The sequence below is a fragment of the Colossoma macropomum genome, unplaced genomic scaffold (assembly GCF_904425465.1).
Source record: "Colossoma macropomum unplaced genomic scaffold, Colossoma_macropomum, whole genome shotgun sequence".
In the NCBI taxonomy this organism is placed as follows: Eukaryota; Metazoa; Chordata; class Actinopteri; order Characiformes; family Serrasalmidae; genus Colossoma; species Colossoma macropomum.
In genome coordinates this window covers 13,305,711-13,321,618 of record NW_023494803.1, presented here as the reverse complement: position 1 = coordinate 13,321,618, position 15,908 = coordinate 13,305,711, and the positions used below count along the sequence as shown (strand labels likewise).

Here is a 15,908-nt window from a genome sequence, read left to right as displayed (position 1 = left end):
TAACAACAGCAATAACGTTACAATCTAAAAAAAAAAGTATCAACTTATAAATTATGTAATTTGGCTGAGTTTATTTAAGAGAAAAATAATCTATGCCAGGGTTGTACAAACTGGTTTGCAAAGGACTAGTGTGTTTGCAGGTTTTCATTCCAACAAAGCAGGAGAATTATGTGATCAGGTGTGCTCTTGCTTGTTTGGGACAAAAACCTGGATCCACATGAGCCCTTTGCAGATAAGATTAGACACACCTGCTGTATGCTTACTTTCTGTTCATTTGATATTCAGTGTTCAATGTACTTGTAATATGGCTGACTTGAAATTTAAAGTAAAAATTAGCCATTTTTTAGCATGAGTATTTACAGATGTGTAAATGTGTAATTACTTAGTCCCTTTTTCAGTTGTCTTTATGACAGAGCATACAAAACCACTGGACAACCTTTGGTGCAATGGCGATACTGAGGCACTCCAAATGAAACCAAAAACTACCACCACAGGCCAGCAGAGGTTAAAGGTACCTATATAAGAGGTGTAGTATGTCATGTGCACTTGATTACACACAACTTGTTTTGGAGTGATATTACCAAACGTTCAAAAGTTATTGAAATTATTTTATAAAAAAAACTACCACCACAGGCCAGCAGAGGTTAAAGTTACCTATAAAAGAGGTGTAGTATGACATGTGGGTTACACTTGATTACATACAACTTGTTTTTGAGTGATATCATGAACTGTTCATTGAGCTATTAAAATTAATTCACAAAAACCTATCATCACAGTTCAGTTGCTGTTATCTATCTATCTATCTATATCTATCTATCTATCTATCTATCTATCTATCTGTCTATCTATCTATCTATCTATATATATATATATATATATATATATATATATATATATATATGAGGTGTAGTATTTTAAGTAGCTTGCACTTGATTGCATGAAACTTTTGGAGTGATACAGCCAAACGTTCAAAAGTTATTGAAATGAATTCATGAAAACCTATCACCACAGGCCAGCAGAGGTTAATGTTATCAATATGAGAGGTGTAGTATGCCTTGTGGGTTGCACGTGATTAAATCCAACTTGTTTTGGGGTGATATTTTCAAACAGCCAAAAGCTGTTGAAATTATTTCATAAAAAACTACCACCACAGGCCAGAAGAGGTAAAAGTTACCTATACAAGAGGTGTAGTATGTCATGTGGGTTGCCCTACTTAACTGCATAGAATTTATTCAGAATTCTTTTTTGTGTGTAATATGGAGAAACCTACCAACTTTCAAATAATTCAGTCAGTTGAGTCCAACTACTGTAATTACAGCTGAAATATATGTTTTTGTTGTTGTTGTTAACAGAGGCATAAATACGAATACAACTCTTTTCTAAAACCTCTGACTTTTCATAATTTGTTATCTTCTAAAAAGAGGACTGCGACTCATAAGGCTGAATTATCATACCATAAAGTGTGAAGTGCTTTTTGCCCGCCGGTCTTCACTTGTGTTTTTATTGTGTAATGCTATTTGTAGACGGTCCCTTAGCTCTAGCGGAGGTTGCGGCAGCCCATAGAAATCCACGTGTTCTGTGTTTTTTTAAAAGGCACACCTTTCCGACCTAAGCGAAGTTGTAGTTGCTTGTCTTGGATGTCAACAACGATAATTTGCAAGTTTCAACCATCTTGCACGCACCGTTCGGAAGCTATTGAAGAAAGTAATCCGAATGTATTTTTTCCCTTGTTGAACGTATCGTGTAGTTTTGATCAGTAGAGATCATTTTAATTGATATTACTGTGCAGCACTTTCCTCGACACTTGTTGTCTTTTCCATGTGCTACAGAAATAAAGGTGACGACATCACTGTCCTGCTGTTCAGACGATGGTGTTTCTTTAAACTAATAAACGTGTTTAAATGCTGTTTGAATTTCTCTCTTCATTGTTCTTCCCAGAGCGGCTGTAAAGATCTGATCACATTTATACTTAATACACTGACTTACTGACAACTGACAAAGTACAACATCGATTCTGATCTCAGTAATCATACAACATTTTACATAGATCACATAGGTCACATATATAATTAAATTATATTTAAAACATTAAAAAAATGAAATTATATTGAAAGAGTTTAATGGTAATGAATGTTCAGTCATTAAATAGGGATATCAAAAGAAAATTCCTTTGTAAAGGTGTTCATCTCCTGAATTATTGCACGGAGTGTTTCTGTCTTTTCTGAGAAGCACTGAGCAATTAAAAACAAGACCAATTAAAAAAAAAGTCAATTCACGTTCCTTGCATAAAATTGTCCTTGATTTATTTTTTCAGACCCTATTATTAAATGCAAAAATATTTAAAAGAAATAATGTGTGCAGGGGACTTTTGGAGTATGTTACCTTGAGGCAACATTGTGCGACAATGGGAAGAAATGATACAGAGCCATATTCCCTGAAGTGGTGAGATCTGGCTTGTGACTGGCTAAATCCATTCCACTGTTGCATAAAGTTGCTTCTAGGCAACAAACGTATTTCTGCAAATTCTCATAAAAAATGATACTGAATGTTAAAAAAGAGGTTTCAGTGTGCCCACTAGGAGATAGTATGACCAAGTACATGCTTTTTATTGACTTACTTAAACTCTTCCCTTTATTGTTAACCATATCATTGGCTTTAAATATGCATAATGTTATTGTAAAGTGAGGAAATGAGTTTGTTGCCCAGAGGCACCATCGTGCAATAGAGGGTTAAAATGTTTTCAGCCTCGTTCAGGTGACTTATCATTTTCTGTTGGCTGAGTTCAGTAACTGCGCCACAGGTTCATTCAGGTTCATCTCCTGACGTTACTTCCCCCTGTTCTCAGCCTGACACTCGTGACCTTAGCTTTTTCTATTGGCTGCCTTTAGTAGTTTCTGTGCGGAAATACAATATTTACTTTATTTTGATTGGCTAACAAACGTGGTCTGAGGAGATACTGTGCTTTCTTAAGAAGTGGAGAGAAGACATTGTCGAGATCTGACTTTCACGAAGTTTTTTAGATCGACAAAACTCCACATTCTGCTCTCAGAGTGAAAGAACAGAAACCACCCGCATTTTCAGGAGAAATGTAAGACCATTCTGTTCCTAACAGTGCAGATATTTTTATGTCTAACTCGCTAGTTTGATCTTTTTCTGCTTTTCTGTTGGGGAACTTCACAGCCATAGCGCTTTGTCTGCTTTGTTTGTCTGTCTGTCTGTGCTGTTCAGTTACAGAAATGACCATTTAAAGCAGATGATTGGTTTACAGTTGTGATTCTCTGTAAATGTAAATGATGTTTTCTTGGTCGACACACAGATGTTACGGATGTTATATAGAGCTAATTTGTTATAATGTGTTCTACTCGGACTGTATTGATAAAATAACACTGTTGTTTTACTTTGTACTCCAACATCCAGCGCTGTAGTTAAAACAGATCAGTTGTATATATTGATTTTGGCGTTGTTATTGTTGTTGTTAAATAGCCGCTCAGCTGACTCTCCACACTTTCACTTTCAGTTCTTTCGGTTCTTTACTACGTATCTACACATCTAAATTATTTACAGTTCTAACCTTCAGATTCAGCCATATCTTAAGATCCTTCTACTCTGGAAATATAAACTCTTTGGCTGCCCACGGCTCTGGAGGTGGGCCCACCCACCAAACCCTGCACGGTGGTGCGGTCAGAACCTGATGATCTGCTTGTGCTGTTTGTGGAGGTTCAGTGTTTCACATTGGTCAGTCAGTGCCGCTGGCTGGGCCTGCACTGATCCAGAGCTCAGCCCGCTTCACTGCAGGACTGTTTTGGGGTCTCCTCACCAAGATTATTTTAAATTAACCTGTTTTAAACAGTATGAACCTATTTTTTTACGTAATGTGAGGATCTAAACAAAACACCAGCAGTGATCATCAGCATGTAAACAAAATCATAAACTAACTAAATAAGCGAAGAGTTAAAACACTGTATCACAAAATTTTAAAAAGTTTTAAAAATAGAGATAAATGCTGTTTCAGTCCTCTGCACATCCACCACATCTCCACTCAAATGACACAAAAATTATCTGTAGTATTTATATTTTCACAAGCTGAATAGTCATTTATTAAAACTTTTATTAAAAGCAAATTAGAAACATTGTTTTAATGTTTGATGAACACCTTTCAGATGTACGTGACTGGAGCCCAACAAAATATCAGGTTCATCTTTTATTTAGCAGATTTGTTCAGTACAGAGATTTCACACACTCATGCATTTATTTTCTTTCTTTGTCTCTCTAACTTTATCTATAGTTGTGTTGGAATGGTTTTGTGGATGGGTGATGTAGTGCCAGAAGGCCCATGCCAGGCTACCCCACTGGTGATAAATCTATACAGTTCGCCTATAGAAAATAAGGATAACTGTTGTTTTGGCATAAAGTAAGAAACAGAGGAAGCCATGATTCCATCACAAGAAGCTAACTTTATTTAAAACTCCAGGGCAGAAAAAGCACACAGATGGCACTGAACCCATGAGGGAGGTCACTACTAACCACAGGCTTCACCCTGATGGTAGACCAACCCCAACACAATACACTAACAAACCGACTAACAACCCACATCCCTCAACACAAAGCAATAAACACACACACGTACCTTAAAATAATGAACAACGACCTTAACAACAACAGTAAGTCCCTTTTCAAGAGGGCGTGTGCCTCTGCATAATATAGTATAATGGGGGGGTATTGGTGTTTGGCTAATTATTGAACTAGATTTCCCATGTCTGAGCCTTATACAGCCATATATCTCACAAAAAGTGAATGAATATTATTATTATTGTAACTACCCGCTACTGACTGGCTGCCTCTTGACACTTGTGAGGCATGGCCATGCTGTAAGAGGTTTGGACACGAGTTAAACTGTTTCCTGCCACGTTTGCCTTCTGCTAATTCATATATTTAACTATAAATATGTCTTCTTTGTAAAGGTACACTGTTCATCATGATGGCTGCACTACTCAGCGTACTGTTTGTCTCAGGTGAGAGTCAGATATGTTTATTTTGTGTTTGTATTAAATTTCAGTATGTCACTAAGTTCATAATCGCAGCACGAACCGCTGTGTGTGCTAGAAGTTGATGCTTTCACACCTGGCTTGTTTAGACCAATCCAGCCTTGTCTTTAGTTCAGGGACTGCATGTTGTTGACGTCATCAGTGTGGATGTTAAGTAGGACTTCGGGGCTTAGAGTGCTATTAGAGACCAGGTTTAATGCTTACTACTGTTTGATGTGTTCCTCTACTCTGCCACTAGGGGTGCTGTCTGTAGCTGTGGTTACTTTACCTGATGTTAAGCTGGGGAGCTCCATCACCCTCCCCTGTAAACTCCTTGAAGACCCACCTGTGGAGCAGCTGGATATGCGCTGGCTGCTGGGTGAACATCTGGTCACCAGACTGAACCGAGACCAGATCATCTACAGCATCAGCTACAGGAACAGGACCGAACTACCAGCAGGGGGCGCAGGCCATGGAGATTTCTCCCTGACCATCACACACACACAGCATGGAGACAGCGGAGTGTATCGATGTGTGATGTTCAGAGAGGAGCAGGAGCTCACACTCACAGAGATACAGCTCTCAGTGGAAGGTACTGAATAAACACACACTGAGAATATTTAACACACAGCAGCTCAGAGTGTCTGTACAGTCTGTAGAGGAACAACCTATGTATATATTTATTTCAAACCAGTCAAAACAGACATTACGTACAAATTATTCATGTTGTTTGGATATTATATTTAGTTGTTGAGGCTTCTGAGTTTACACTATCCCAAACACAGTTTACACTATCCCAAACACAGTTTACACGGTCCCGAACAGTTTATACTGTGCCAAACACAATTCATACTTTCTTGAACACAGTTTGCACTGTCCTGAACACAGTTTATACTGTCCCAAACATATATTTACATTATATTTTACTCTCTCTCTCTCTCTCTCTCTGTGTATAGCTCCTCGCTCTCCCAGTGCTGTGTTTGTTAGAGCTGGTGATGCGGTGGTTCTGCCGTGTTTTGGTCGTGTGGACTGGCTGGATTCAGAAGCTGAATTTGTTCAGTGGAAGAGGGGCTGGAAGGTTCTAGAGTGGGAAAAAGGTTCTCTGTATGTGGATCCTCAGTTTGCAGGCAGAGTGTCGCTGACCAAAGAGAGAATTGTGAAAGATAACGTCTCTCTTGTGCTGAGGAACACTCAACATGAAGACCAGGGACTTTACCTGTGTTTCTTCAGGAAGGACAAAGTCATCAAACTTGCTGCACAGATTAATCTCACTGTTACAGGTAAACATGCTCATCTGATTACAGACAAAACATTGAAGCATTACTAAGAAGCCAGCATAGTTCAGTTAACCAGCTGGACTAGGCTGATAGACCCACTGGTCAAGCTGGTCATGCCGGTAGTTTAGCTTGGTCAAGCTTGTAGACGAGCTAACCCATCTAACTCTTCAATTGGTCTAGCAGCTTCACCAGCTTGTGATGGCCAAGCTGTTTCTAAAGGAAGAGTATATGCTTTAGTAAATAACAGTCATCTCTCTTCTCAATTTGGTAATATATGAATTTGTATCATAATATCGTTATAATCTTTACACACACACACACACACACACACACACACACACACATCATCTAAACCGCTTATCCTTCTGGGTCGTGGTGTTATAATCTTTAGCCAGAACTAAAAAAGTAAAAAATGATTAAGATGAGTGGATTATTTTCTCTGTATCATTTTATGTATGGTTTTATCTGTCTTTCAAGTGGAGTTGAGAGTCAGAGTTGATTTCTGTTTGTCTGTCAGATCATGTGACCCGGTTGGAGGCATGGTTTGGTGCCTTGGTGCTCCTCCCCCTCAACACTGTATCTCCAGTGATTGTGAGCTTCCTGCCTGATGAAGGGAACGGTTCTGTACGAGTGTGTGAGGTGGAGAAAGAGCAGATGGAGTGTGGAGCAGCTTATTCACACCGTACAGATCTACAGCAGCACTCCCTGGAGTTGAGGAAGCTCTCTATGGAGGATTCTGGAACGTTCTCAGTGATGGAGAGAGAAACACAGCGCACTGTCAGTGTTTCCTTCGTACAGGTGTTCCCTCCATCTACAGGTACATCAGTCCACCTGTAGCTTTTTACACACCCAGCAAAGCATCTTTTTTTCAGCACTTCTAACTCTCTGATTCCTCTCATCTCCAGGTAAAACTGTGGTACATGCTGACTCAATAATGGTGCTGATAATAATGGCACCCATAATACTGATTCTGCTGGTGGCTGTGTCCATTGCTGTGTTCATGATGAAGCATTGGATACAGAGATACAGGACACAGGAAAGTGAAACTCACCGGAACCACACTGATATCACCAGCTGTAAATTGCTCATCAGTAATGATATACAGCTTCAAACTCATGACCTGAAACACACTGATATCACCAGCAGTAGATCTTCCATCAGTAATGATGTGCAGATTCAAACTCATCACCTGAACCACACTGATATCACCAGCAGCAGATCTTCCATCAATAATGAAGTGCAGCTAGAAACACATCACCTGAACCACACTGATATCACCAGCAGCAGATCTTCCATCAATAATGATGTGCACCTTCAAACTCATCACCTGAAACACACTGATATCACCAGCAGCAGATCTTCCATCAATAATGATGTGCACCTTCAAACTCATCACCAAAACCATGCTGATATCACCAGCAGCAGATCTTCCATCAGTAATGATGTGCAGCTTCAAACTCATCACCTGAACCACACAGATATCACCAGCAGCAGATCTTCCATCAATAATGAAGTGCAGCTATAAACTCATCACCTGAACCACACTGATATCACCAGCAGCATCATACAAACAACAGCAGTTCATCATGAGTCAAAATGACTCTCAGTCATTTGGATGGACAGCACAAATTAAATGATCATTTCTTTATAAATGGTTCATATTTTGACTTCATGATCTACTTTGATGACAGCAGCACATAGTACATACTTTCATTCTGACTACCAAAAGTTTCATCAGTAAAGAACACCTAATTATAACAATTCCCAAAAACATTTTACTGTTTCAGGTATTTCCATTTCCTCTGTACACTCTGTATAGTTCTGGGTCGTGGTTGATTTGATCAGCAGCTACTTCACCGCTGAATGTGAGATATTCCTGTTTCTGAGTTAGGTTTAGGGCTGTGATGTAGGTTTTTTGATACACTGTATGGGTTCCCTGCTGACTTTTCAATCAGAACTGTGGACTGACCCTCATAAACAATCCTACTGCACTTTAGCCCTGCAGAAGACTTTGAAGATACCAGGAGACGTTTTCATATTTTACCCCATATAGAGGGACATCCTGTACATGAAAACTCACACAGATATAATTTAATTCTTAAACTATTCTTCACAAAATCAAAGTCATGATTTACATGATTAATGTGTTTGATATGTATATATTTACTTCAGATTTTTTGTTATGCAAGCTTTGTCACAATTATATTTAATGTTTTATATGTGTCATATTTGATGTTTTTTGTATATGTTGATCAAAAAGTTTTAAAATGTAGTTTTAAAATGATTTTTTACTGACAGTAAAGCATTTCATATTTCTGTATGTTCTCTCAGGTGAGAATAACTGCATTAAAATAGTATGGACTGTATTCAGTCTGTGATTTAGTGTTATTTAGATATGATGTCACTAGAGCTGTACGAGATGGCAAAAATATATCACAGTACTTAAAGAAATTTTCATGATTCACAATGTCACAATGTTTATCATCTGGTTAGTCGGAACAGAGACAAAAGAGCCAGTAGAGCTACATTTAAAAAATACTATCAAAAACTGTGAACACAGTGATTTTTATTCAGTATTTGGCACTAAATCCACTTAAACAGATTAATTTTCTCTCTTTATAATGAAACATGCACTTGGTCAGTTTCTACAAGTACTGATGATATACACAATATGTTCAGAAAAACATACAGTGTTGTGACATAATTTATCATGATAACAGTATAAACAGTAATACTGCTGTTTAGCTCTTTGGAGAAAAAGAATGCCTTTTTGAAGACTGCCTCTATCTGTGGTGAACACAAATGTTGCAAATGTGTATTTTTCTCTGAACTTCTTTGGATCTTCTGAATTATGAGGTCATTAAGTCAAAATGCTACGACATTCATGTTCCAAGCAAGCTTATATTCATGCCTAATTGATTGACATGACTAAGATGCATGGAAGTAAAACAACACTCATCAACATAACTAGAGTGAAGGCAGAGTTAAAAGTGAGATCATCTGTAAAGCTGCCTGAGAACAGCACCGGCTTATTTTTAATAACGCATACACACAGCTCAGTCACTACTACACTAGATGACTTATTAGTAAAAGATAAATTATTGAACTGTTACACTACTTAAGCTTACAGGTGAGAACCTGTTTAATTTAGTTTACTGAACACTGTAGCTCCTGCAGTCAGAGCAGACACTGCCTCAGTGCTCCAGTTAATAGTTCAACTTCCATGTTAAGCTGATTAGTGAATTAGAAGCTCTGCAGTTTTACTTTCTGACATTAAGAACATTCAGCACCTGCTACAGGTGCAGTGGAGCTGGATAAAAGTGGACCATCTGGTTGGATACACTGTGAGTAGAAGATGTTGTACATCACAATAACTCTCCTACTGATATGTTCCTCCACTCTGCCACTAGGGGCGCTGTCTGCAGTCGTGGTTAAGGAAGTTAATCTGGGGGGCTCCATCACCCTCCCCTGTAAACTCTTTGAAGACCCACCTGTGAAGCAGCTGGACGTGCGTTGGCTGCTGGGTGACCATCTGGTCATCAGACTGAACCGAGACCAGATCACTACAGCATCAGCTACAGGAACAGGACCGAACTACCAGTAGGGGGCGGCGGCTGTGGAGATTTCTCCCTGACCATCACACACACAGCACGGAGACAGCGGAGTGTATCGATGTGTGATGTTCAGAGAGGAGCAGGAGCTCAAACTCGAGAAGCTTCAGCTCTCAGTGGAAGGTACTGAATAAACACACACTGAGAATATTTAACACACAGCAGCTCAGAGTGTCTGTACAGTCTGAAGACAACCTGCACTGTAAATAGACTCTCTCTCTCTCTCTCTCTCTCTCTCTCTGTCTCTCTCTCTCTCTCTCTCTCTCTCTCTCTCTCTCTCTAGCTCCTCGCTCTCCCAGTGCTGTGTTTGTTAGAGCTGGTGATGAGGTGGTTCTGTCGTGTTTTGGTCATGTGGACTGGATGGATTCAGAAGCTGAGTTTGTGCAGTGGAAGAGGGGCTGGACGGTTCTAGAGTGGGTACGGGGTTCTCTGTATGTGAATCCTCAGTTTACAGATGGAGTGTCGCTGCCACTGAACACCCGCCATGAAGACCAGGGACTTTACCTGTGCTTCTTCAGGAAGGACGAAATCACTGAACTTGCTGCAAAAATGAATCTCACTGTAACAAGTAAACATGCATGCTTAATTACTCAAATCACATCAAATCAGTCAAAGTAACGTTGTTGTTCTTACATTCTGTATATTTCATTGTAGATTATGAGATATAAGTCAACAGGTCTGTGCAGTGTGAAAAAATGATTGTTTATATGATTTAATATTAGCTTCAAAAACTAATGTCACTCAGTGAAAATGCTTACATGTACAAAATAACCCGGTAACTGTGGAAAATCTGATTTTGCAGTAATTAAACACATTTACAAGAAAACTCGGGGTCTACACGAGCCACTCAGTCACACTTCTTTCTTACACGCTAACATTATTTAGCAGCTCACCAATAAACTCACCAAAGCAGCTTTTTTATCTTCTAGCTGCAGTTTAACATGGACTGTCCTCATTTTTAGATACACTGATCATTCTGGTGTTGATCTGGCTCCTATGTAATGCCATCAAGTGTTTAGCGTTCACGGTTCCCGAGGAGCTTCTTTTTTAATTCTAGGTTTATTGATTTTCAAAGATTTATCCTTACAATAACAAATTGTCAGTTGCTGCACCATTGTCAGAAAGAGGCTAAACAATAATGAAATAACATTAATAACAGATTACAGATTACCCTGAAGAAAAACTGAAGAAAAAATTCCTGATTACAATTTGAAATGGATTTTTTTTTCAAATTAATAATAAATACAAAAAAGGAAAAAATAAAAATAAAAAAAATAAAAAATAACTAGAATGTGGCAATGTTTACTACAGAAACCACAAAACTGAGAAGCAATGAAACACAAACAGCACAAAATCAGAAATGTAAAGACCATGGAGAGAACATGCAAGTCTCAAAGATATCATTCACGTCCCATCCAATATTTCTCATACCGATGATTTTGTGAAATGTTTGGTATCTATGATAAACTTCAAAAGTAAATTTTTCCAATGGAAGAAGATTTGAGATCTGCATCAACCACATATTAAGAGATGGAACATCTGGAGATATCCATAGCAACAAAATGCTTTTTTTTTGCCAGATATGTTAAGGTTCCTAGAAGATATTCCTGACTGTCACTCAATACCATGTTATGACTGTGGTTCAAAAGATAAAAACTTGGTGACATATTAAAGCTTTTATCTAATATTTTCTCAACAACTTGATGAACATCTTTCCATAACATCTGAAATTATGTACATTGAGAGAAAATATGCATAACTGTACCTTTATCAGCTTTACATTTAGGGCATAATGGGGATACATTTGGAAGCATCTTGTGAAGACGTACAGGAGTAAGATACGTTCTGTAAAAAACTTCAAATTCTGCTCCTGGATGTTAATGGAAGTACATCTTGGGAATATTTTCTTATAGATATTATTCCATGCATCATCATCAAATCTAAGAGAAAGGTATCTTTCCCATACACATCTCAGGGAATCATAGCTTAACCTGCTGGAACAAGACAGGGTAGAATATATGTGTGAAATTTTGGACCATCTGGCCCAACAAGAAACCTCTCCATTTCTGTCAACTCCTACCGAATTTTACTCTCTTTGGATAAGGAATTTACAAAATGACATAACTGCAGATATTTGTAGAAATCTAAATTTGTAAGCTTAAACTGGGTTTTAATCTACTCAAAGGTCATTAAACATCGAATATGTATACAAGACAAATCAGTTATTCCAGATACTAACCAATATTACAATCCTATGGTCCTTATTTTAAGGGGAAAGTCTAGGTTAAGGAAAATTGGAGAATGAGATATAATATGGAATTTTTAGATACTGTCAGACATCCTTCCAGACCACAAGTGTATTATATATAACATATTTGACCTTTAAATTATGAATTTTGTCTATGGAGCTCAGAAATGGGAGGGTTTTTTTTTTTTATCAAAAGTGGTTTACAAAATGAGGACTCACTATCAACCAATCTGGAATCATGTCTGTCTAAACACCATTTAATTTGTGCTGACCAATAATAAAGCTGAAAGTTAGGTAAGGAGGCTCCTCAAAGCATTTTGGGTTTGGTAAGTTTTGAGAACTTGATTCAGGGTTTCTTCTTGTTTCATATGTACCTAGCTATACAGGTATTTATGCTTTTAAAGAAATTTAAGGCGTTATAACAGGATAAATAATCGTTCAGTTTAGGTGTAATAAATACACCAAGATAACTGAACCCTGCCTCAGCTACCTGAAAAGGAAAAAGCTGAGATATGTCAACACCTTGTGGAATATTCAGAGGTAAGGCTAGTGATTTGCTGAGGTTAATATTGTAACCAGACACCCTGCTATATTCAGATATCAGATCAAGAATAATACTGACAGAATTTTCTGGGTAGGACATATACAAAAGAACATTATCTGCGTAAAGAGAGATACGATAGTCTTCTCTGCTGATCTTGATACCATAAACTCCAATCTCCAATGGACCTTTCTCTCAGTCACTGCGTCGTCACATCCTGCTGTAAATAGTAGCGTTATCGAACATCCACCTGCACTATTTAACAGAGCGACAATGGAGTGTTGCCGGTTTTCAGCATTTTAGCAGTTTTTACAGTCCGATAAAAACGTAATACGCTGTGGCAAACAACGGAGCCATACATCCCACGTCTGAAAGCATATCTTCCTGTCAAAGCAGGTGCATTTAGACGGCAGAATGTATTCCACAAAAACCCACGTCTTATCCTTGAGGAATTTGCTTGAGACAGGTTTTGCAAAGCGGAGAAGGAGCGAAGCAAATTATATTCAATACCACATCACACATCCCTAAACAGATCTGCACTCATGTGCTTTATTTTGGAGGAGAAAAAGTCCACCGGGTTTAGATTTTCCTACTCAGTCCATGTAAACATTAGCAACATTAGCAAGTGCCCTGAACACCATAACCAGCTCAGATGCACAGCATCGTATTTCTACACTACAGTAAAGTAATCACTGAGCTACAGCAGAGGGGAGTCTTCTTTCCCAAGGTTTTTAAGCAAACCTCTGTGATGAGCATCTCCAGGATTGTAAACACACCAGTGAATAAATAATTGTCTTGGAGCTGAGGAGTGTTTTTAATTACAAATGTGAATAAATCTATCCTGCTGTGTTACCCGTATTCAATCTACAGCTCAGTTTTACTCTCTTTTTTGATCAGTTATCTCGTTAACAGTGACACATGACGAGCGGAGCTTTTCAGCTGAAGCTGAAAATTTTTAAACTTGATAGAGTGGAAACTTAGGTGAGGCTGTTTAGTTGAATTATTGGTACATTAGGAATGCAGCAATGATTTCGGGCAGTATCAGCCATTGTTTACAGTGCAGCCGGAAGCCGTTTAACACTACTATTTACTCACCCGCATTAATGAATACGGAAGTGGTGTAAAATGGTCTATTGATTGAACTAAAGGCTCGATTACCAAAGAGAAAAGGAGAGGGGAGAGAGCGCACCCTTGTCGACAAGCTCTGCAATTTTAAGATCTACATTAACTAAACTGATCGGCCTATAAGAAGAACATTCGAGAAGATTCTTATCCTTCTTTAAAAGCAGACTGATGGAGGCTGTTATCTAAGATTCTGGGATAGCACTATGCTCATACAAATAAGCCATAAGGATTTGGGATAGCTCAGCCCAGAATTTCTTTTAAAACTCCACAGTATACCTGTCTAATCCTGGGGCCTGACAGGAAGACATGGACTGAATTGCCGCCCAGACTTCCTCTACACTGTTAGAAATAAAGGTTCTGTGCAGGTATGTTTTTCGTTCATTAAGGTACAAACAATGTAAATGTTCCCTCACAGCTACAACAGTGGTTTTAAGGTCCAATTGTGAACCTTAAATAAGTTTTTCCAGGTGAAAAGTACATATTTGTATCTTTTCATAACCTAAAGTTTTAGAACAGAACAATAAAATAAAAGAGACGGGGTCTGTGGAGTCTATATAATTTAGAAAATATAATATCAGTGGATTATTGTACAATTATGTTCCCTGACTAATGGTACTGAGATGTACTCTTGAGGGTCCCACCCCAGTGACAAGAGGGGCACTGCCCTAGTGACAGTTTAGTACCTTTATTTCTGAGAGTGGACAGTAAATGGTACACTAAGGGCCATTTTATCGGTCTCTGAAATAGTTTGCAAAGAAATCTGATCTAAGTAGGTGGCAATATTCACACTTATGTCAACTGGGTGTGATGTATAAAGTTTTTTTATAAAATTCTCTAAAAGTTCCGTTAATTAAGAGTGGGTCATATGTGATGGTGCCATTGTCTGTACTAATTGCTTTTAGGTCTCGTCCTTCCTTAGTTGATAAGCTAACAATCTGCTTGGTCTGTTGCCGTATTCATAATATTTTTGTTTTGTTAAAAAAGTAAGTTTTTGCGTAGTCTGTGTGGTGGAGATTGAACTGTGCTTTGACTAGATGGTTCCAATTGCTTTGAGTTGGCACTGTGTAGTTGTTCTAAGCGAACTACTTCTGTGTCTAACTTTCTCCTCTTCTCCTCACATGATTTTTTATAAAATGACACTGGGAAATTATGTGGCCACTAATTGTTGCTTTAGCATCGTCCCATATTATGGATGGTCACACTGGGGAGTGCTGATCATCTAACCAATAATGTTTTTTTGAGTTCTGAACTGCTTTACAGAATGTTTCATTATTCAGTAATGATGAATTAAATTTCCAATTTTTAGTTTTTGGTAACATTATGTTAAAATTACAATTCAGGTAGACCGGACTATGCTCAGAAAGCAAATTGGTTAGGTAGGTGACAGTTAGCATTTCATCCTGCACCCAATTCTGTCATAGCCAGAGATAGACTTAGTTCTGTACAAGTGTAGAACAAGATTAAAGGAATAGACTAGAAAATTTGATTATGTGGTTTCTGACAAAGAACATTAGCTTAGCTGAGCACAGTAACAGAAATCCTGAAGCTGATTTTTGTTCACACTCATCCATGTTTATTAATAAACATAATAATTTACCTGGAGCTGGACTGAACATGGACACACAGTGGCAGAAACTACATAACTAAACATAAGAGTAGAGCTTCTCTAGTTTATTATGCCTTTCTCTGGTTGTGTTTTTCTGTCTGTCAGATCAGTGTTATAGCTGTCATTGTCGTGGTGATGGTGGTGATAGTGGTTATCATGGTTGTTGTTCTGAGGTGGTGGAGACAGAGAAGACTCACTTAGGAACAGGAAGCTGTGGTCTGTTATCAGAACCACACTGACATCACCAGTAGTGAAGTGTCCACCACTAATGATCTGCAGCCTGCTCTGCTTTTGATGTCCCTTCACAGCCATGGTAAGACTGGACAGTCAATCAGCTGTAATGAGTCAGTTACCAGCTCCACTGTTTTCTGAGATTTGTGATGTTGTGACTGTGAATGTAGTGTTTTTACTGATCAGAGACTACAACTTAGTTGTGTGTCTGTATGGTGTTGTTTAGAAATCTGAGCACTGAACTG

General features: G+C 38.4%; 1 protein-coding gene across 1 annotated transcript; it reads left to right on the top strand.

Annotated features, from left to right (window-relative positions):
• The first annotated feature begins 2,887 nt into the window (after positions 1-2,887).
• On the top strand, positions 2,888-8,668 carry LOC118823520. Its single transcript, XM_036593207.1, has 6 exons — positions 2,888-3,088; positions 4,962-5,012; positions 5,284-5,616; positions 5,981-6,304; positions 6,819-7,118; positions 7,207-8,668. The coding sequence occupies exons 2-6, from the start codon at positions 4,976-4,978 to the stop codon at positions 7,824-7,826; spliced, it is 1,614 nt and encodes a 537-aa protein (XP_036449100.1). The 5' UTR covers positions 2,888-3,088; positions 4,962-4,975; the 3' UTR covers positions 7,827-8,668.
• Positions 8,669-15,908: the final 7,240 nt, after the last annotated feature.

Bases quoted from the DNA above. Each gene is read 5' to 3' on its own strand.
- LOC118823520 (XM_036593207.1), top strand. From the start codon at position 4,976: ATGATGGCTGCACTACTCAGCGTACTGTTTGTCTCAG. The intron at 5,013-5,283 runs GTGAGAGTCAGA...CTCTGCCACTAG, and splicing joins CAGCGTACTGTTTGTCTCAG to GGGTGCTGTCTGTAGCTGTG. The intron at 6,305-6,818 runs GTAAACATGCTC...TTTGTCTGTCAG, and splicing joins GATTAATCTCACTGTTACAG to ATCATGTGACCCGGTTGGAG.